The sequence below is a fragment of the Crocuta crocuta genome, unplaced genomic scaffold (assembly GCF_008692635.1).
Source record: "Crocuta crocuta isolate KB4526 unplaced genomic scaffold, BGI_CrCroc_1.0 scaffold60, whole genome shotgun sequence".
In the NCBI taxonomy this organism is placed as follows: domain Eukaryota; kingdom Metazoa; phylum Chordata; class Mammalia; order Carnivora; family Hyaenidae; genus Crocuta; species Crocuta crocuta.
Window position 1 is genome coordinate 2,187,636 of NW_027527145.1, and position 23,402 is coordinate 2,211,037.

General features: G+C 40.4%; 2 protein-coding genes across 2 annotated transcripts in view; one reads left to right on the forward strand and one right to left on the reverse strand.

The window, feature by feature from the left end:
- The window catches only part of LOC144229551 (uncharacterized), a 3,499-nt gene extending 3,255 nt beyond the window's left edge, over positions 1 to 244 (reverse strand). The window contains exon 1 of the mRNA XM_077761687.1: positions 133 to 244. Within this exon, the coding sequence (XP_077617813.1) occupies positions 133 to 244 (112 nt within the window). The remainder of the gene's footprint in view (positions 1 to 132) is intronic.
- LMO7 (LIM domain 7) overlaps positions 8 to 23,402 on the forward strand; it is a 192,898-nt gene continuing 169,503 nt past the window's right edge. The window contains exon 1 of the mRNA XM_077761210.1: positions 8 to 344. Coding sequence (XP_077617336.1) covers positions 285 to 344 — 60 coding nt within the window. The 5' untranslated portion in view covers positions 8 to 284. The remainder of the gene's footprint in view (positions 345 to 23,402) is intronic.

Here is a 23,402-nt window from a genome sequence, read left to right on the forward strand (position 1 = left end):
AGGGCGGGGGAGACGCGCCGCCCGGAGTCCCCAGGCCACGTCCTGCGCCCTGCCCGGATCCCCGGGGCTGTTTTCAGGAGTTGAGAAGAAGCCACGTCTTCAGGTTCTTGTGGGTTCGAAACTTGACCAAACCGCAGAGAGCAACAAAGGGAAGGAGAGCCCGGGCGCCTCGAAGCTTGAGCAGAGGCCGGGCGGCGGCGCCCGACGCGCGCGGGACCCCCTCCCCGCCTCTCCGTGCACTCATCGCGTCTCTCTCTCTCCCTCTGACCCTAGTCCTGGAAGGGATGGAGGAGGCCGGGCCCGACTGCGCCCTGGCGTTCGCCGAGGCCCAGAGATGGGTGGAGGTGAGTGCCTTTACCCTCTCCCGCACGAGTTTGCGGCGGGGCCGCTCCCGCCGATCTGCGCCGCAGCCTCTTCCCCGGACCTGTGCCGATGCGTGGCAGCCGGTCGGCTCTGCAGTTTGCGGGACTTTGCAAGTCCTGCTTCTCTAATCTTGTAACGTCCAGCTGAGCTTAGTGCAGCCCTCCCCACGACGGCCTCGCTGGCTTCCCCAGAGCTCCTCTGCTGGGGCTCAGGGCAGAGCCGAGCGCTCGTGCTCTCGGGTTTGGGGACCGCGCATCCTTGGGAGCCAGACCACGTCAGCACCAGGGCAGAGCCGGCCCCGGGTCCTCCGGAGCGGTTCTCAGCGGCGGTTACTGTGCGGATGCCCGCACTTACCTGCACAGTGTAGTTAGTGTGTGTTGTGTGGGAGGGAGGGTGGACGACGTTATACACTTCGGTCGCACCCGGAGAGATGTTTTCTCGCGGGTGGCATCTGGGGTCCTGGTTTTTACTCATTCAAAGTCTCCTGAGGTCACTTAAGGATTGCTACTTTCCCAGGTGTGCCTTAGGGACAAGATCTTCCATTCTTCCCACCACCCGTCGAAATGGAGATTGTCTCTGGGGGTTTCTTTGTCAACGCCTAAGGTTACACTTATCTGTAAAAAGTTAACACCAGGACTTCTACCCGCTATTCTACTGGATGAAAACGATGACTTTTTAAATGATGCTAAGGCAGCCTTCAGAGCAGATGTGAACCAGGAACCACTGCTTGTTAGAAAATTGTTGGCTACCCCCGCCTTGCAGTTATTTAGGAGTTATAGATGCCACGTGCTGGCTTACTCAAGGTATTTACAAATGCAAATTAGGTTTAAAGATTATTCCAGCGGAAAAAAACAGGATATTTAGGAATTCCCAAAGCACACAATGTTTAAAAAGAATTCATTTGTCCTTGAGAAACCAAATGTATATATGTGGGGAAAGAGGAGAATAAACTTTCGGTGTTACATTTCTAACAGTAAATAAAGGAATGTGAAATGTGAGTAGTGTTACCCACTAGACAGTAGGGGGGTCAAGAAATTAGCTATTGGTGTTCTTTTTTGGACCGAAACTTTGAGCTAATCTGAAGGTGATTTAGAAACGTGGGGTGGGGGAAGGTGTGAGGGGAGGGTATGCAGAGGTTGAGAGAAGAATAAACAGTTTATTTTGAATTGAAATGAGAGTGGGAAAATTCCAGCACTGCAATGAAGAGAAATGACTTCCCTCATTCATAAACTTTGAAAGGCCAGGGCATCCAAAGGTAATTTTCCATTAGTAGGATTTGTTCTTCATAATTTTAGAAAAGAAATTAAAGTTGCCTTTCGTTTTTGAGCGTTGGGGATGGAGGGAAAGAGAAGGGAAGAAATATGAGGACACTTTTTGGTTATACCTGGCTCCTAATGCAGAGTTTGTACCTTCGTGCTCTGTATTTGCTTCAGAAAATCTACGAATATGGATGGTTTCACACTTTTCTTGTTTAGTGTACCGATTTGTGAAATCTAAAAGATTCCCTGTTTGTTTTACCTTGCTCATGACAGACAGTGTAGGCTTTCTGCAAGAAATTTGCATCTAACAAACTGGAGGGAAGTGTGTTGCAGTAAAAGATATCATAGTGCATGATGCATGTGCTCATCTTCCCACTCTCGTCCATCCCCTCTAAACGTGTTTTGTTCATCTTTAGCAGAGAGAAAATTTTTCTAAAGGCTTTGCCATATCATTATAGTTAATGAAATGAACATTCAAATAATTTTTCCACCTTACTGCTATTGGGAGCGAGGCAGTGTGCTCATTGAAGATAAGTGAATAGTTGACATATTCATGTGCACTTTGGGCATTCAAAGTGACAGCAGTGCTTACTGTTAGGTTTATTTTATTTCTCTAGTGAGTGTCCCAATTTATTTGTCTTTTTGGCTTCTCTTTTACAACTAAAGCACATATTTTAAAATATCATTCTTGCCAAAAGAAGCAGAATGGATGACTCCTTTGTTGCCACAATCGCCTCTTAACTCTGAGAACCCCTAATTTAAAGATAAAATATCAATTCCAAAGTGTTTTATAACATATTTTGGAATGTGAAGAAGATTATCATGTAAGTCTTTCTCCTGCATGCTCATATGCTTGCTCCATTTTCCCTTCCATATTGTTCTCCACATATATTGAGGCATAAAGTATGCTTTGTTGTCTTTATTCTCAGCTGCAGCTTTGACTAACCCAAGGTCAAGAAACACCAGTAACCTCATAAAATTGTGAGTGACGGCCAGTGTCCGTGTTACTATGTTCTTGTCATTTCCATTCTCTGTGATGTTGGATAGTTAATGTATTATTCCCACAACCAGTTAAAGTTTTATTTATTTTATTTTGAGAGGGGAAGGTGAAAAGGTGGGTCAAGGGCCAGTGATTGTTATTCTACCAATTAAAATTTTATGGCTATTTTAAATTGTGCTTAAATGGTTAGGGGTGTATGTATTCTTTCGGTTAGTTTAATATTTCAATTTAAAGCAAATGTAGGAATGTGCACTCTTTAATCCAAGATAATGATATTGGATTATTATCTGGTTGGAAATGCTGTTTGGAATATTAATAATGTAGCAGAGCTGGTTTATGATTAAACACTGGTTTAAAACCAAATAACATAATAGTTTAAAGGCAAAGGCAGAGAGGAAGCTTGACTCCAGCAAGGTCATGGAGTAGGTGATGAAGTAGAAAATGCTGGCCAGACCCTCTAATTTTAAACTTTTTCTGGAGTAACTCCTAATTTTCTATACCTACTAATTGCCTCTGTCTCTCTGTTTTGGGGCATTAAAAAGTCTTCTTAGTGAACAGACAAAATACCAGTGCCATTGAAAACTGGGTATATTACTCATTGCATTGGTTGGTGACCAGTTTCCAATCTGTGGGTTAATGTTGCCCTTTAGGTTGAAGTTTATATACAGTAGTAATTTTCATGGCTGGAACAGAGCAGACTAATGTAATTCACCACCTCTTTGCTTACCTGTGCATCCTGTTATCTCTGAGTTTGATTCTTTCAGTATCACCGTCATCTCGTAGAAGGACCTAAGGATGCCAAGGTGAGCTCATTGCCAGACTTGGCACCAGAATATGACTCCTTCCTCAGTCCCTCCCCTGCTCATGCTATGTCTCTCCCTCCCTCCCTCCCTCCCTCTCTCTCTCTCTCTCTCTCAAAAATAAACATTTAAAAAACTTTTTAAATTGTAATTGTTAAGAAGCAATTCTTCTTATACTAGCTGTTGCAGCTAAAATTATTTTTCAAAATAAAAATCTGATTTTGTTCTTTCTTTTAGGGGGACTCATGAAAAGATTTCATTTACTTTTTCTGATTTTTTATTTGTTAAAAATGTTTATTTTTGAGAGAGAGAGAGAGAGAGAATGTGCAAGCGAGGGGAGGGGCAGAGAGAGAGGAAAGAGAGAATTCCAAGCAGGCTCTGCATTGACCTGAGATCCTGACCTGAGCTGAAATCAAGAGTCACTTAACCAAATGGCCACCCAGGCGTCGTCCCAAGATTTTAAAGTCCGCCATTTTTTCATTGCACTGAAGCATACCACAGTGTTTATAGCTTTTTACAATCTCGTCTATGCCTGTATATCTACTTTTTAAAAATCTTTTCTCCATAACTGTTTGCCTGGTACCAGGTAGCATAGAGATTAACAGCACTGTTTTGTACACTACATACCCAGTACTTATTTGTCTTATAATTGGAAATTCATACCTTTTGACCACTTCATCCAAATCGTGATAACTGTGGTTAACATGGCTGTATGGTATATTTGAAAATTGCTAAGAGAATAGATCCTAAAATTTCTCATTGCAAGGAAAAAGCTGTTTTTGTAATTATATTGTAACTTACTGTGGCAAGCATTTTGCAATATATGTATGTGAAGTCATTATGTGGTATACTTTAAACTTATACCGAACTCTGTGACAATTATATCTCAGTGAGATTGGGGGGGATAAAGGAAACAAATCCTCACAGTTGTGGGAGCAAATCATGGTTCAAGTCCTAGTTCTGCTACTTAATTAAACCTGCTAGGTCTCTGTCTTCTTCCTTGACCTCCCATAGTGTCTGTGTCAGTTAAGTGACATGCTGACCACAAAGAATCAGCGGTCCCCAATCCTTGCTTGAGTTTTCCCACACGCAGGAAGCTGTTTACTCCCCTCCAGGCTGTCCTGTGTGGAATATACCTTATTCCCTGTTTAAAAAGGAAGGAGAAGGTAAAAGGAGCCAGTTAGTCTCTTACTTGTATAGCTAATATCCATTACTCCTCTTTAGTCCTCCATGCTTGGCCAAAAATCAGCCTTTATGTAGGGTCTTTTCTGAACCCACCACACCTGCACTCTACCCATCCCTTCCTCTCCTCTATTCCTCATGGAGATCTCCCGTTTTGCACTCTGTGGTGTAATTCTATCCATCTTTCCATGTTAGATTATAAGCTAACAGAGCAAGAACAATACCTTTTTAAAAATAATTAGTTTTGAGACAGAGAGTGAGCAAGGGAGGGGCAGAGAGACAGGGAGACACAGAATCTGAAGCAGGCTTCAGGCTCTGAGCTGTCAGCACAGGGCCCGATACGGGGCTTGAACTCACAAACTGCGAGATCATGACCCGCGCCAAAGTCAGGTGCTTACCGACTGAGCCACCCAGGCGCCCCAGGAATATTTTCTTTATTTCAGGAATTTGGCATGGTTCCTGGTAAATGCTTGTTGAATGGAAGTATAATCTGAAGGCTATAGCTTTAACCAAATTTAAAAATAAGGTTTTAAGGACCAGAACTTTTTTTCTTCTCCCAGCGGATACTTGCTTCAGTGTCTAGAGCTGAGTTCATTCTTAGGCAGTCAGTTGCTTGGTCAGGACCAGCTACAAGATATGCCTTCATCTGGGGGGCCGTGTGTACTTGCCTGTTTACCTAGCATTTTCTCTTCTGCTCCAGTCCAGCTCCTGAGTCATGGCACTCTCTTCCTGCCTTCTGATTAATGCTTTCCCTTGTGGGGACTTGCATTCAGTCATTTTGTTACCCAGAAAATGTCTATGGTGTGCTTACTCTGTACTGGGCACTTGCTGGGCTTATTGATTCAAATGCCACATTCTTAGCCTCTTTCCTGGACCCTCCAGACAGAGGCATGCCCCACAAGGGGCAACACACAGACACGCCCAGCAACACTGCCAGGTAAGAGCCGTAGTAGTCGAGATTTGCACAATTTGTAGTGATGGCCTTAGGAGGCCGCTGCGAGTCTGGGGACTCAGGCAGGCTCGCAGAGAGGCAGCATTTCCATCAAGCTGCAGTGGGGCTGACACACTTGCCCACTATGTGACTTTATAACTTGTTGTAAGAGCTTGAAGTCCTATGCAGCACAACTGTTAGGAGTTGCTGAGAGTAGTTTATTTTTACTCAGGAAATCTTTACATGCAGAGAAATGCACCAGTTTTAAGTGTACAGTTGTAGGACTTTTGCCAAATATTTACACCCATGTAACCAGAAATTCAATCAACTTATAGCACATTTTTGTCACTCAACAACGTTCCCTTCCAGAAGGGCACATGAGTCTCTATCTCTTATAGGCAACTGTCCTTTTGATTTCTAGCATCTTCGATTTCTTAGGGTAGTTTTGAACAGCTGAGCAGTATCATGATTGGCCCTTTGTTCCTTTTTTCTTCATGTAGCATTTTACTCTTTCTTGAACACAATATCTATATTTGGAAAATAAAAAATTCCACGACAGGATGGATGATGGCAAGAGATGAGTGTACTCACAAAATCCTCTTGAGAAGGAACTGATTCATACAAATAGAAACCGGGGCTGGGATGCCATTAGAATAGCCTGCCTCCAAGCGGTATAAGCACACACATGTCTTGACATTTCCTGGGCAACTAGGAGGATTCCAGTACAGTGTTATTCTGGATCTTTTCAATGTACCTGTGTACCGGAAGCTAGAAATAGGCATCTTCTTAACATGAGGGGAAATGCAAGAACTTGTACCTTTAGTAAAAGGGAATGTCCTCGAACCAGTCCGAGAAGTGGACTCACTGGGTCAAAGGTAATGAATGATTTTTTGGTTCTTGACACATCACCACGTTACCCTGTGAAAGCTTTGTGCTAGTTTGCAACCACGAGTAGAGGTTGATACCTTCTGGTATATCTAAGTGAATATATTAATGCTGTCCACATTCTGGCCAGAGGTGGAAATTGTCATTTGTGTTTTTCCTCTAAAGAAATGGATGAAAGATGCATGTTGTTCTCCACCTTATCAGATCCCTGGTGATGCTAGACATTTATCTAACAGATGATTCGTGGGGTTTCCTCTGGTGAGAAAGGATTCTGGCTCCTCTACATGCTGTCACAAAAGGCGCAGAGGGCCCCTGGCCTGGCATAGCACATCCCCAAGGTCATGGGCATGGTAGGGGTCCTTAACGAAGCGTCTCCTGAGTTGTCCTGTTTTTCTTTTGGGCTGTTTGGAGATAGACCTTCTGGAATTCTCAACAAAATTATGAACTGAAGGGTGGAGCAATTGTCCATTTTGAGGAAGTGGAACACCTCAGTATTTCTTCAGCCATTGATAAAACACAGACATCCTGAAGCTTCTCTCAGGCTGAGAGAGGAATAACATCCCGGGTGTGTGGCAGGGAGCGTGCTGCTTCGTTCAGTTCATTTGGGTCTCATCCTTGCATGCAGTGCTCCATGGGCTCGCTCTCTGGATGTGAAGAGTGCTTTGGCTAGTCAGGGACTCCTGTGGAGACTAACTGGCTCCTTTTACCTCCTCCCTCACTTTCAGACTGCTGGTGAACAGAACAGCATTCGAGTTAAAAGTACTCATTTTGAGAATGTTAATTAAGAAAAACAAAGCAACATTAATAAATTTGTCCAACCTTTTTAGGAGAAAACAGATGTAGGAAGACCATGTCATCGATCACCATCTGCAGACCGAGTTGTTTCTGTTGTTCTGTACCCTGTAATTCCTGGCAAAAAGTTCTCAAATGCTTGTTGAAGGAATGACTGTTTTGTGTCCTATCAAAAGATTGGCTTATTTAATTAATGCTTGCAGATCTCCTTAAAACTGTTAACTGTCAAAAAGTGTATTAGGGCTTGAGGAAAGTGATAAAATATGTGTACCTCTACTTTTTAGCTTCTGAAGGTAATTATTATTATTATTATTTAACACTTCTGATGTATTAAAAGCTGTTAATAAGGACAAGAGTTGTCATCGCATTATGCACAACTTTGGGAACAAAGATTTAATACACTCAATCTGCCACTTTGCTCTAAGTAGATGAGCATTAGCAAATTTTACAGATGAATCACGACACAGTCCCATAAAAGCCTTTCCAAGGATTGTAAAATCCTCCCTGATAAGGTGCTCGAAGACTGGTTCTCATGTCTGTACAGGAGCACCTGCTTCGTGCTTGAGTGCATTAGACAATGGTGCACAGCAGTCAACATTACGTCTGTCTTTAAGGACAGTGCAGATTGTTATAAGGACAGAGGTTAGAAAACTTCTCTATGGGTTCAAAGAACAGCGCGAGTAATAACTGTTTGGGTACAGTGAGACTTTGGTATCAAGTATTTTGAAGATGTGTCTATAAACAAAGTGCTGTCCCATGCCAGAATCCACTGACTTGAATAGGCTGCGAAAGTTTTACAAGAAAGGTGAGTAACCGACAGTTAAAGCAACTAGTACTTTTTTCTACATGTGCAAGACATGGGGCTAAGTGTATTATCCCTGGATACCTTAAGAGTGAAGGACTCTTAGGACCAAGGGTGTCTTCTCCAATGAGGAAAAAGAAGAGTGAGAAGTCAAATAATTTTTTCTGGGAAACATTAGAACTAGTAAGTGGTGGTTGGGGATTTGAACCCAGGCAATTTGACTCCACAGCCTGGCCTCTTAATCACTATACTCTACTGTCTCAGAGCAGCCCTGGTCAGACCGTAGGCTCTCAGTGCTCATTCTGTCTCAGGCTGTAAGTTAGCTATGTTCTGTTTTCATACTAGAAAACAGCTTCTGTCTTGTGATTTTGGTGCCTGGAAAGCCCATGATGATCAAATATTTTATAAACTATAGTATTGTTGATAGATGTTCTTGAACAATTGCAGACTTTAGATTTATGCATTCTGCTAGATCTACATGACTATATTAACGCTCAGTAAACCATTTAAAGTGGTATCAAAGGGAAGCATGTTTATATGATGACATTGAATTATACTTTGAGCTACAATAGGAGATAGATTGTATTTAATTAGTTTCTTCTATAAGATTATTTACAAAAAGAATTTCTTTTTTTTTTAATGTTTATTTTGAGAGAGAGAGAGAGAGAAAGGGAGCATGTGTATGAACGTGTATAAGCTGTGGAAGGGCAGAGACAGAGGAAGAGAGAGAATCCCATGCAGGCTTCTCACTGTCAGCACAAAGCCCGTCATGGGGCTCAATCTCATGATTTGTGAGATCATGACCTGAACTGAAATGAAGAGTCAGACGCTTAACCAACTGAGCCACTCCAGCACCCCCAGAAGTATCAATTTCTTATTGACCTACATTTCAATAGTCCATGGCATACCAGAAATTGTACACTGTTATTGTACAGTGCTTTAAAATACATGTCATGTTTTTAATGATGATACTTTCTAGTTAGTGTAAGTACTCAAGCAAAGACCATGATCAAAAATTTTTCTCTTCTTGACTTGGTTGAGATTTGATCTAGATGTCTGGTCCAGATCTAGGAAGGAGAGATCTTGTTTTGTTACACCACCATTTCATAATATTCAGGGAAGGGCACTCATTGCCATCCTTATTATAAACTTTGATTCTGGAATTCTTCCTCACTAGAGTTTAAAGTCTTTCATTCTACCAGAGGAAGGACAAAATAAGCAAATATTTCACCTTTACTTCCTGAGTGGCGTTTAATCAATTTGGAACTTCCCATATTATCCAAAGAAAATATTGTCAATCTATCAAAAACATTAGACACAGTCACATCTTCCTTCTTGAAACATTTCCTTCAACTCTTGTCTGGATTTTTCTCCCATTTTACTTAATGTTCCTGATCTTCCTTTGCTCAGTCCTCCAAATTACTTGATCAGTAAGTATTAGGGTATCCCTGGGTTCATCTTCCCGTTTCTTCTCTGTCTGTAATCTCTCCCTGGCAGATATGATCAAATCCATAGCTTTATATACCTTCTATATGCTGATGACTTCCTTTTTAGATTTCTGGCACTGACAGTGTCTCCCTTTTCCTCCCTCCCTGCCCTGTGTGTGTGACACACACACACACACACACACATAAATGTACACTCAAGATTTCCAATTGTAGGTCAAATAGGCATATCCCACTTTGTTCCAAACAAAACTCTGAGTTCCTTCCCCTTCCTATCACCTACCTACTCATCTCCTCAATGTTTTCCATCTTTGTACCTGGCACCACTGTCAGCCCATTTGCTTAGGTCCCCAGCTTTGAAGTCAGTATTGACTCCTCTTTTTATCACACTCCACATCCACATCTAGTTGTAGAAAGATTCAGTTAGCTGTATCTTCAAATATATTCAGAATCTGACCACTTCTTACCATACCCACCATCCTCCCTACTTCAAGTATAACAGCCAGATTCCTTTTTAAAAGTGTTAACTAGAAATAAGACATACAAATGGCCAACAGATTGAAAAGGTGCTTAGCATCAATGGTCATCAGGGAGATGCAAATCAAAACTGTGATGAGATCTCACTTTACACCAGTCAAAATGGCTAGACCCAAAAAGACAAGAAATAATAAATGTTGGTGAGGATGTGGAGAAAAAGGAACCCTCATGCACTGGTCTTGGGAATGCAAATTGGTGCAGTCACTGTGGAAAACAATATGGAGGTTCCTCAAAAAATTGAAAGTAGAATTACCATATCATCCAGTAATACCGTTACTGGGTATTTAGCCAAAGAAAACAAAAACACTGTTTGGAAAAGATGTATGCACCCCTATGTTTATTGTAGCCTTATTTACAATAACCACACTATGCAAGCAACCCAAATATCCACCAGTAGATGAATTAAAAAAGAAGATGTGGCATACACACAATGGAATATTATACAGCCATAAAAATAATGAAATCTTGTCATTTGCAACAACATAGATGGACTTAGAAGGTATAATGTTAAGTGAAGTAAATCAGAGAAAAGCACATACTGTATGATTTCACTCATATAGAATTTAAGAAATAAAATGAACAAAGAGACAAACAACAAAAGTCCTGACTCCTCTTAAATACGGAGAACAGACTTCTTGTGCCAGGGAGAAGGCTGAATGGGGGAAATGGGGGAAATAGGTGAAGAGAAACAAGAGTATACTTAATGTGATGAACCCTGAATAGTGCAGGGGTTATAACACTAAAGCTAATATAACACTGTATGTTAATTATACTTCAATAAATAAAAAGTAAACCAGAGATTGTATTTCCAACTCTTCCCTCACCTCCCCCTACAATGGCTGTCTATTACATTTTGAATAAGATCTTCATTTTTTATTAAAAATATCTTTTTTAATGTTTATTTATTTTAGAGTGAGAGCAAGAGAGAGAGAGAAGGGGAGGGTCAGAGAGAGAAGGATACACAGAATCCAAAGCAGGCTCTGGTCTGACAGCCCAAAGCCCAATGTGGGGCTTGAACCCACAAACCAGGAAATCTTTTTTTTTTTTTTTTTTAATTTTTAATGTTTTATTTATTTGTGAGAGAGAGAGAGGCAGTGTGAGCAGGGGAGGATCAGAGAAAGAGGGAGATACAGAATCTGAAACAGGCTCCAGGCTTTGAGTTAGCTATCAGCACAGAGCCCGACGTGGGGTCTGAACCCACGAACTGCGAGATCATGACCTGAGCCAAAGCTGGACGCCCAACCAACTGAGCCACCCAGGCGCACCCAGGAAACCCTGACCTGAGCCCAAGTTGGACACTCAACAGACTGAGCCACCCAGGTGCCCCAAGTCTACATTTTTAAACCATGGTCTGTAGAGTCATGCAAGATCTGTTCCCTACTTGCCTATCACTCTGTCTTCCCATGCTCTAGTCATACTGGCTCCTCCTATTCCTCAGATGTGCAGAGGTTTTTATTTTCGGGCTGTGTGTTGCTGTTCCTCCTGCATGAATATGTTTCTTTCACTTATTCAGGTCTCAGCTCAAATGAAACCTCCTCCTCTGTCTCCTCCCCTTCCTCCCTGTAAAATAACATCTTTGTCACTCCATACTCAAATTTCGTAGCACTTACCATTTACTTTTATAGGCTGTATTTTTTGGTTCGGCTGTTATTCTCACTAGAGTCTTTAAGTGCCTTACGTGCAAGGGCTTACCTTGTTTTCAAGCCTTAAATAGTGCCAGGTATTTGGTAGACACCAATCAATATTTGCTGGATAACTAAATGGATGAATCAACAAATGTCTTTTAATTCTTTATACCTGACATGTTGTTGACCCTGTGATTTGATGGATTTTCTCTCTGTGCTTCACTTCACTGAATAAGACAAGTGGTTTTTTGTTTTCTTTTCTCCAACTTCAGTTCTGTTTTGAGCAAGTTTAAAGCTAGGTTTTAAAAAAAAGTAAGTTTGAAGCATGGGAAATTGACTTTGTTCAGCCGATTGTAAAGATGCCTAAAGGTTAGCAAGTATTATCATAAGATAAAACAGGACGTTTGAAGATGAGCTGTCTGAGCTGAATGTCCTCACTGGGAGCAGTACGTTAGCAGGCAACTTTGGGGCGTTGGTCATAAAAAAGGTCTAACAACTCACTGATTTGTATCCTCTAGCTTGAGTAGGAACCCAGGGTCTAATTTGAGACAAAGAAGCGTAACTCAACTTTACCGTTTTTAGAAATAAATGAAAATAATTAAAAGAAGTTGAGAAGAGGAATGTTTCCTCCCCTGCCCCACTCCAACACCAGAGGTCTGCCTCATATTATCAAAACGCTGTAATTTTTGTTTGTTTGTTTTTAGGAATCATTTTGAAATGACACATAAAACTGAGAAGTGGAAGCTTTCCAAAGAGCTTTTTTTCAGAAATAGAGGAAAGGGAAGCTGAAACTCATTGTCTGTTTTGATACAAACTGACTTTTTCTTAACATTTTTAAAAAATTATTCCTCCTAAGTGTTCTATGAATTATGTAACATTGTTCTTTTTATAATTATAATTTTCTGGGGGGGGCACCTGGTAGGCTCGGTCAGTTAATTGTCTGAGTCTTGATCTCAGGGTTGTGACTTCAAGCCCTGCATTGGGTTCCGTGCTGGCTGTGAAGCCTATATTAAAAAATAAATAAATAAATTATAAAGAATTATAAATGTATTTTTTTAACAGAAAAAGATTAGTGAAGTGGTTTCTTTCATGACACCACATGGCCAATAGACTCAGTATTTGAAGTTAGGTTTTTTTTCGAAGGGAAACACTCAAGGTGAACCACTTCATTCACCTTCCCCTGTTTCCTTCCGTTACAGTTGTGCACGCGGTTTTGGCACATACATACCCTTTTGTGCGATAAGTTATTCCATGTGTCCGCCTCTGTCTCTCTTTTTTAGTATTTCAAGATTGGAGCTAAGTTAAAAAGCATAGGAAAGTTCTCAGGCTTAATATAAAATGTGTAAATTCACAGTATGATGTGAACAACTTCCTGCTGTTGGAAGGGGATGGGTTTAGAGGCAGGTGTGTGTGGAGAGGAGGGACAGGCAAGGGTATGTGCCATGGTGGTTCTTTCTGGGGCTTGCCCTGATAGGGAGGAGATAATCCCAGGACATCATGGGAATAAATGTGACCATGTTAGACAGCAAAGCTGCAGGGACTTTGAGGATAGGAAGAGCATTTGGAGGCTAATAGAGAAGGTCCTTCTTGAGCTTGAGCAGAAGAAAGATGATGGTGGAAATTAAGGTGGAGGGCATTGGAGCTAGATGGAGATGGTGCTAACATGAGCCAGGGCCCATAGGATTGTCCCGTTGGGGTCCACTGGTTGTGGAAGGTGCTTATGCGAAGGTAGTGAGAATTACAGGACACATTTGTGGATACAGACTTTGAGGTTTTTTTTGAAATGCTACATCAGGTGATGGTGGAATTCCAGGGACAGAATGGGTCAGTGGAGGGGAAAGACCGTATCACATAGAGGAGCAAGGACTGAACCTTGGGATATGTCTTCTGTTACGTGGAAAGGAAGCAGAAAGGGAGGTCATATTCAAAAAGCTAGGCAGAAAACCAGGAATGTGTTAGAAATCTTAAGGAAACATTGGTTTCCTGAAAGATAGAAAGGAAGAGGAGTATCAATAGTGTTCCGGATTAGAAGAAGTGACCATGGGAAAAGAAAGTGGGAACAAAGGGCATTGAATCTGACAAGACTCTCACTTGTTGAAAGTATAGCTGGAGCATGTTAGTGTGGGAAACAAATGAAGCTTCAGAAAATCCTTCTGGAAAGTCTTAGTGTAGGGGCCCGGTCACCACGAGAGAAGAGGTAGGAAGGGCTACCAAGAAACCAACATTCTGTCAAACAAGCTATTAACTCGTGTTAGCAAAACCATCCCTTAACCGCAGGTGAAATTATTGGATATTCAGAGGTACAGAGCCTTCGTATTTAGGGTAAGTATGTTGCCAGACAACGGGTCTGAAGGAATCATTGTGGTCTGCCATGTAAAGTACTCTTAGTGTGTTGAACAAATCAGGAATTCACTTTAATCTTCTGAATTAAATTTCCTCTTTCATCAACTGGGAAAATATCTCTTCTGTCCCCAGGGAATTTTAGCTGACAATAATTTGAAGATATTTTGTTTTTAATGTTTAGAGAAAGGTATCTTCATAGCTTTGATTTAGTAACTCTAAGAAAATTAAAATCATGTTAATCTGAAAACAGACAGTAATCAGAAAGGAAATAAAATGCTTCTCTTAAATAGAGACACGAAGGAGTTATCATGCAGATGAAAGTTTTCGGAATGCTGTGCCTTAGTTTCTTCTCTGTGTTCCAGCACAGCATAGTGGCAAGATGACAGGGTGTGGGGCAGTGCTGGCTACGCGTAGCTGGCATATGGCCATGTGTGACTGTGGACAGGACATAAAGCTTCTCTAAGCCTAAATTCCTAGAACTATAAAGTGAGGATTGCACGGTGGTGAAAGGTTTAGGAAAAAAAAGACATTGAATGTGCATAAGCAGTCAACAAATGGTAGGTGCCCATATTATTATTATTCTACTTGTGTCTGTATATAATCAGAAATGATGACCGAATGATGACATTTTTTGCCTTTCCTAAAATGACTTATTTTCAAAAAAAAGTTTTTAGTGTTTATTTTTGAAAGAGAGACAGAGTGTGAGCAGGGTGGGGAGGGGCAGAGAGAGAGGGAGACACAGAATCTGAAGCAGCCTCCAGGATCTGAGCTTTCAGCATAGAGCCCAACGTGGAGCTTGAACCCATGAACCATGAGATCATGACATGAGCCGAAGTCTGATGCTCAACCAACTGAGCCACCCAGGAACCCCTATTTTTAAGGATATGTGTGTGTCCCAAAATGCGCTTAGATAACTTGCTGTTTTTTCTAACCTCTGATTTGTAAATGTGGGTTTTTATTGAACCCTTTTTATATGTTCTTAAACTGTGATACTCCTTTATGGGAACTTGAGGTTGGAATGAACAAATGCCTCAAAAGTAATGAATTCTGCATCTTTATGGTACTTCTGTCATTGTCTTCTCTCTGGGAATCTACATGTGCATTTTAGCCATTTTAGCACCTCTTTGCTATTGATTCTGTCAGTGGACTAATAAATCTAAGGCTAGTCAACTTGCCTGAGACTTTACAAGTTGGAGAGTTATGTATTTATTGCACTGTTGAAAACACTGCCATATGTTCTTATACTCCCTGCTCCCTTCCACTTAGCTCCTGTCTATTTGAAGTTCCAGATTTGGCAGCAGGACATGTAGATTCCACACATGAAGCTGCCTCCTCTCATATAATTTTTTTTTCAAGTCTCCACCCATTTCTGTTATCTCAATTATTCTTAATGCTTTACTTTTTCATGTTGTGTGTGTGTGTGTGTGTGTGTCTGTATGTCTGTCTTTGAGTCATTTATTAATTTAGTTTTCCTGCTGTACTCCATTTGGAAGACGCACTTGTGAGATCTTTCCAAGGACCTTTTATGCTGTCTTACTAAAAAGGAACCTAATGAACTATTTTAGTGAAGAGAAGCTTTTATAGTTTCCATGAAGAAAGGAAATACAGTTTTAGGTGTTTTATTCAAAGGATAAAGTTTATACTGCCTGTGTTTAAGCCAATTTGCAAACATTTTTAGACTTGGAAAATTTAAGTCCTAAAAGGTATGAGTTGCCAAATAGCTGATACTTTTGAAATTTAGCCTCAGATCTGGTAAAAGACTGTGGTTGACAGTCACACTGCAATTTACAGTAATCCTTTTTGTGTAAGGAAATGAATCTACTTTGACTTAATACATTCCAGATGAGTTGCTGGCTCCTTGATTATTACCAAATCATTTAAAATTCAGGTTTCATTTTTCACTCTTGTTAACAGCAAGCCTCTCTGTCCTCATCATGGCCAATGTGATGTTAAAATCCTTTGCAAAACCAAAATAATTGCATTTTGGGTGAGTCATTTTGGGACACAAGCTAATGATGTGACCAGTGACTCTGCTTTTGGCATGATTAGAAAGTGTCGAGCATCTATGCTTGTGGCTAGTCCAGGCCGTAAGGAGATCAGGGTGAAGACCCATAAGGAAATTCTGCTAGTGGCACAAAGAAGAACTTTCTTGGAATGCCAGCTAAATATTTCTAGTTATTTTTCATCAGTCACCATTATCTTCAAGGGAGTCTGGAAAATGTTTTTAGCTGGGCATCTCACTGCCTCCAATAATACGGGATTTCTGTTACTATTGAAGGACAGGTTGACAATGTTGGGTTGGCAGTGAAGTCCCTCTCACATGTATTTGCTGATTTGTTCCTTTCTTGTCACATTTTGCTTTGTTATGATGGCAATCCAGTGTCTTGCTCTCTGAAGATACTATGTTATAGTTTTTTCCTCTTATTCCCTTCACGGTCTCTGTCTTTCCGAAGTCCCTCTTCTGTTTTTCCTGTTCGGCTTTGGTTTCTTTTAAGCTGGAACTTTCTTTTAAACCTCTGATGATCACTGTCTACCAATTTCTGTATATGGAACTGTGTTTATCATTACCCCTCCCTACATGAAAGACTTGTTGCCTCCAGATTCTGAGTCTTTTCTGCGGAAACTTGCCTGCTTTGCTTTTGCAGCATCTCTTCACCTGTCCTAAAGTTGAAATATCCCCCATAAGACCTCTTCATCTACTTTCCATCTTCCAAAAGTTTGTTCAAATTTTTCTTTTACTTTTTAGAGTCTCTTTGTTCTTGTGAGTTAATACCTCAAGTTTCTGTGCTGTCATCTTGGTGAGATTTTGGGAGACAAAGGAAAGAAATGCATAAACAGTTTATTGTGTTTAACCAGACAGAAGTCCTATGTGTGTGTGTATTTGATGAGCATCATGGAATGAAAGAGCAGAGAAACATGGATTCAATAAAGATTACAATTATTGCTGAGACAAGTTTCAGCAAGTTTATTTTACACAAGTAAAATAAATGCCAACTCATTTAAATAAAAAGCCTACCTTATTATAAATTTTAATTGAGAGGGCTTATATAAATCTTAAATCCACACACTGTAATGAGGCAAAATTTAAATCACAAAGGGATAGTGAATACAGGGCAAGCAGAAAATGAACAGAAGAAAGATAAGCTAACGCCATCGATGGGTTAGAATTTCTGCTCTATGTTGCATTACCCACTAGTAGTGGGTCATCAATTTCATGTTTCTAGCCGTCACTTCAGAGATGGAGTCATGTTCTCCCCCGTGCCTTCCCCAGCCTGGCTGTCTCACACTCTCCTTTTCTTGGAGGGCAGGTTGTGGGGGAGAAAATGAACAGTGACTAGCACATAATAGCTGTTCAATAAATGAATTTCTTTTCTTAAACTTCCAAAAAAAAAAAAAAACCCCAACCAAACAAAATTTTGTCTTTCAAAAAAAAAAAAAGGAAGTTAACATATATTGAGTACCTATGTTCCAGTCACTTCTAACAACCACATTCTACAGAAAAGAAAGCTGAAGATCAGGAAGCCTTCATAACCTGCCCAAGGAGGAATGAGCTACTTGCCAAGACTCTGGCTTCAGTCCCCCCGTTACTTCCTCCCTATCAGTTGCTTCCGAGGACGTTCCTTCTGTGAATGCATCCCTGAAAGAGAACGGCACTTTACTTGCCAGTTACCTGTCTTTGCTACAGGCTTCCTTTTGAGGGTCTTTTTTTTTTTTTTTTTTTTTTTTTTTTTTTTTTTTTTTTGGGGGGGGGTGGGGGNTGCTTATTTTTGAGGGGGGGAGAGAGAGAGGGCATGCACACACGTGCAAGTGGGGGATGGGCAGAGAGAGAGACACAGAATCCAAAGCAGGCTCCAGGCTCTGAGCTGTCAGCACAGAGCCCAACGTGGGGCTTGAACCCATGAGCCGAAGTCCGACTCTTAACCAACTGAGCCACCCAGGGGCCCTGACTTTCTTTTTTTAGTTAATAGAACTTTAATCTTTTATTTTTCCAGTTTTTATATTTTCCAGTTTTGAGATATAATTGACATATAACTTTATTAGTTGAAAGTGTGTAAAATAATATGTGTATATATTGTGAAATGATGATCACAGTGTTTAGTTAACATCCATCATGTCACATAGTTACACACCATTTCTTTTTGTGTCGAGAACTTTTAAGATGTATTCTCTTAGCTTTCAAATATCCAATATATTATTATGCTAACAATCGTTATTAAGTATAATCATCATGCTATATATATTATGCTACAAGCTTCTTGAGAACAGGTGCCTACTACCCAAGACTGTGCCTGAAGTTTGGATGATGGCCCAGGAGAAATTTCTTGAAAGAAAAAATGTTGAATGAATTCAGTGCTTTATATGTACTATATGTTCTTATTGAATGAGACCTGAGCCTTAGATAGTGACTTAGACGTGTAGCTTCTGGAAGGAAGAAATGCTGGACGAGACAAACAAAGCCATCGGTATAACTGGAAGCAGTCTGTAATGGCTCTGGTGTTTTGTGACTTCAGGGATTATAGTCTACTCTCTGACGACAGATCCTAATAAATAGTTTTCTGTTATTCTCGTGAATTTAGGTCTGTAATTCTGGCATCATTAGTCAACAGATCATTCACAGCCTAGCACTGGAAATGTAAGGTGTTTATGTATTACTCAGGTACAAACTTAGGTGAGATTGTACGAATTACTTAATATATAGTGATCTTAATTTGTTTAATTACCATCTCACATCCTTTTCTGTAACTCCTTTTGTTGCATTTAGGCTTTCTACTGCTCTTCTCCAAATCTTTTCGTGTTTTCTATCCCTAGGTAGTTTTGCTCTGTGGTGGATATTTTTTTTTTTTTTTTTGGGGCCTCTTTTNGTGCTATTTTTTTTTTTAAGTTCATGGGATATATACATAGTTACAAAAAAAAACAAACCTGCAGGTAGGTGGTTATTTTTCTTTGTCTCCTTGTTGCAGCTCAGGTCCTGTTCTGGGCCATCTTATGTGCGGGAGGCTCCGTGGTATCTGTCCATGTGGCGGGCAGTGGTCTGCAGGCTGGTTCTTGTTCTCTCTGGAAACACCAACAGGAAGCACCTCTGCTCCTGGGTCTCTTTATGCTCTTCTGCCCTCACGTGGAGGGGTCACATCCCTACTGGCTCTCATCCTGGGGCCACGGAAACCGACACTGTTATTCCCTTGGGGATTCACTGCTGTTTGTGCATCGCTTCTTCCTAGAAGGCACTGAGGTCACAGGCTCTCCGACTGGTGGTCCCCCGTTCTCTCCTCCTGAAAGGGGAGTGTCCTGTGACAGCTCTCGTTTCCTCTCTGGGGGCCCTGTTTCTTGCCTGTAATGATGAATGCAGGGGAGATAGAGGGCTTGGATTTAAATCTGAGAAAGAAAGGAAGGCTGTCTTTAATATACTACCACTTCCTGGTGTATGTAAAAATATTTTAGGCTTTCTCTAGCTGCACTATTAATATTTATAATGTTTTTGACCATTTATCCAGCAATTCAGAATGGTTATTAACCTTTGGGATATATTTACAATTTTTTTTTAATTTCAGCATATTTTAATGCATAAAGATGTTTTTATATTTCAAAACCTAGACTGTAACATTCTGTCTTAAATTATGACTTTGGAATGAACGGAGGCGTCTTTTGTATACTGAGGGATTGTCCTAGTTAGGGTTTCTGAGAAGCCGTGTTTAGCCTGTGGTCAGTAGACTATAGAACATTTATAGTTAGAGCCAGTGGAGAGAAACCCCAGCCAACAAAATTTATTTGGACGTAAAATATGGGTTCTTGGAAACATTATAGAGGTTGGGTTGGCTGTAAAAAAGCTTAGTTCAGGACGGGGACACCGGCAGGATGAGGACCTGCCCTGTGAAGATTAGACTTCAGGATCCTCCTTTTCTCTGCCCTTCTTGAGTCAATAGTCTACACAGGAGCCCAGCAATACTCTTTAATATGATATTGTCCTGGGTGAATCTTGGACCTAAGTGATAGTCATATTCTTCTGGAGTATTGGTTCTCACCTGGGGGTGATTTTGTCCCCTGGCTGATGTTTTGAAATGTCTGGAGACGTTTTGCTGTGGTACGAAGTGCCCCCGACTCCTCGTAGGCAGAGATTAGGGATTCTGCGAACCATCGTAGAGTGCACACGGCCCGAATATCAAAGATTTATCAGGCTTCAAATGCCAGTAGTGCAGAAGTTGAGCAATCCTGTTCTTGAGTCTAGACTTTTCCCCCAAATGTTTTTTGGTGCAATATATTTTTTAAAAAAATTTGAAAAAGCATTTATTTATTTATTTATTTATTTTGAGAGAGAGAGGGAGAGATTCTCTATTTGTGTGTCTGTCTGTTGCTGTACCAGTATCACTGTGTTTTTTTAAAATTTTAGTTGACTTTGAGCTATGTCAAATATTAGTATGAAACCCTTCTTTCTGCTGTATTTCAAAGTTGATTTAGCTTATTTGTAAACTTGAGTTTTTTTCATACAAACTGTGGAATTCGTTTAGAGGGTCTTTCCAGTAATCCCGGAAGTATATGCTTGAAATTGCCTGAGTTCCTAGATGAGTTTGGGGGAGAATTGGCATCTTTACAGCTTTATCCCATCTGTGAACAGGGTTATTTCTTTATTTATTCTAGTCTTTTAACATATCCCCTTAATATGTTTTTAAAATTATGAATAAAGTCCTTATTCTCAGGTTAAATCTAGGAACTTCATAGTTTCTTGCTGCTCTGTGTGGCATTTGATTCAATGACATCTTCTAATTTAATGGTTAGTGTTGATGAATATGACTAGAAAGTTTATCTTCAATTTGGAAATTCAACTCTCCCATTGATTTTTCTCTGCACATAGTCACATCATCCTCAAATAATGACAGCTTTATCTCTTTCCCTCCAATCTTGCATATTATTTTTCTTTTTACATTGGTCAGAACCCATAGCATGATATGGTATCTTTGACTTAGTCTTGTCTTAATAGGAATGCAAAGAAAGTTCCTTTTTTCTACTATTTTGTGTGCTCCAGTTTGGGGTATATATCATTAAAAATCATTTGAGCTCTTTCTTCTATGTCTGGCTTTGAGAGTATCATAATCACATGTGGAATTTCATCACATACATTTTTGGCATCTTTTAAAGTTATGTGTTTTTTTTCCGCTTTAATTCATTTATGTGGTGAAATACACTGATAGATGTTCTAATGTTAAGCTAACCTTGCTTACTTGGAATAAATCCTTTGTGATGATTTAAAAAAATACTCTGTTAACTTTTTTACTTGATATTTTTCTAAGATTTTTCTCATTTATATTCTTAAGGAATTAGCCCTGCACTTTTCTTTTTTGGGTTCAATATTTGGAATCAAGATTTTATTAGCCTCATAAAAATGAATTCTGCTGCTGCTTCTCTTATTCTGTCGTGTGTGAAAACATTTAAGTATGGGTTTATTTTAGGGAAGAACTGATTAAAAATTTATTTCTTCTTGCATTTATTTTGGTATTTCATATGATCTCAGAAATCTATCCATTCTGTTTAGATTTTCAAAGTATAGTTGATAGTTTATAATGTTCTTGTAGAAAAAAACTCTGTGTATTCATTGCAAACAATGTTTATCATGTATTACTGAGCACTTACTGTATTCCAGACAGTAATCAGTGAGGACACAGCAACAAACAGGTAGATCAAGGTCCCTAGCCTCATGGGACTTACATTATGGGGAGGGAAATAAAAAATAAACAAGATGACTTTTATTAAATCTTTATTTTCTTGCCCCATTTCAGTCTGCCTTTTGCTCATTGTAGTCTTTTTTTTTTTTTTAAACTCACCACACCATACAGGAGTATGTGGATGGTGGATGTCATTGGGCATTTCAAGAACAAGTTTTGGTTTTGTCTCCTTTTTTTGGTGTGCATGCAGAGAATTCATTGTGTCTGCCCTTCTCTCTGATATCAATCTTCCCTTTTGTTTCTTGTCTTTTCCCCTGGCATTTTCCAGCTTCTTAAATGGGTGGTGAATGGGTGCAGCGCCTTAAGGCATTGCCCTGAGAGACTCCCTGCATCTTGCCCCTTCTCACCTCTCAATGTCTTTTTTCTTACTATACTTGGTTTCTTCACATCTCTGCTCACCAGTCAGGTAGGAGCATCCTGGTCTCAGAGATTGTAGAGGAGGTCATGTGCTGTACCGTGATAAAAGGTGCCTTTATTCCTAAATATTGCTCCATTAGTTTGTCATGGTTCCTCCTCCTGAGTAGTAGAAGTGTTTTAAGCCTTGTCAGAGTTAGAGGTGGGGAGTAGAATTGGCTGATAGCAGTTACTTTGCCAATGGAATTTAGAATGTTGGTGAGAAGTGTGGAGTCCCATGAAGAGAGTTAATTAATGCAAGGCTATGGCCTTTTTACACACTTGTATTTTCATATTTAGTCTTCTCACTGTGCACTTTTAAAAAATTTATCTTAGAGAGAGAGAGAGAATGAGGGGGGAAGGGGCAGAGAGAGAGAGAGAGAGAGAGAGGATCCCAAACAGACCCTGCATTGTCAGCACAGAGCCCTACAAGGGACTCAATCTCATGAACTGTGAGATCATGACCTGAGCCCAAATCAAGCATCAGTCACTTAACTAACTAAGCCACCCAGGCGCCCCCTCGCTGTGCACTTATTCTAAGAAGTTTTGATTACTCTTTCTAGGAGCAATTCTTTTAGTATTATTCTACTGCTTGATTTTCACCTCTGGTGTATATGTCCCTTTCCTTAAAAATAGTGGGTTTTGGGGCGCCTGGGTGGCTTAGTCGGTTGGGTGTCCGACTTTCACTTAGGTCATGATCTCGCGGTTCGTGGGTTCGAGCCCCGCGTCCGGCTCTGTGCTGACTGCCGGCTCAGAGCCTGGAGCCTGTTTCAATCTGTGACTCCCTCTCTCTCTGACCCTCCCCTGCTCACGCTGTCTCTCTCTCTTTCTCCTAGAAATAAATAAAACATTAAAAAAAAAATTAAAAAAAAAATAGTGAGGTTTGCTTAGCTGTTTGCCATCCTGTTGTGGCAATCAGTACTTAAAGGGCTGAGACCGTGGCGGTTAATCTTTGTGTTTCTCATAGTACTGTGTATACATAGTAGGTGCCAAAAAAAAGCAAAGCAAACCAAAACAAAACAAAAAACAGCTTGAGGTGTATTAAACTAAATATTGTCAAATGTTAATTTTAGAAAAGGTGGCTTCTTAACATTGGACAACCAAGAATAAAATCCGCGTATACATGAAAGTCGTTTGTAAACCACTGAATGTGACCACGAGCAAGTTACTGAACCTCTCTGTGCTTTAGTTTTCTGATTGTAAAATGGCTGTAAAACCTGTTTCATGGTGTTCAGAGGATGAGATGAGGTATGTAAGAAGATGTTTCAGCCAGAACAACAGAAGGAATGCAGACAATGTGGCCACCGGAAGCAAGGAAAAGGGATGGATT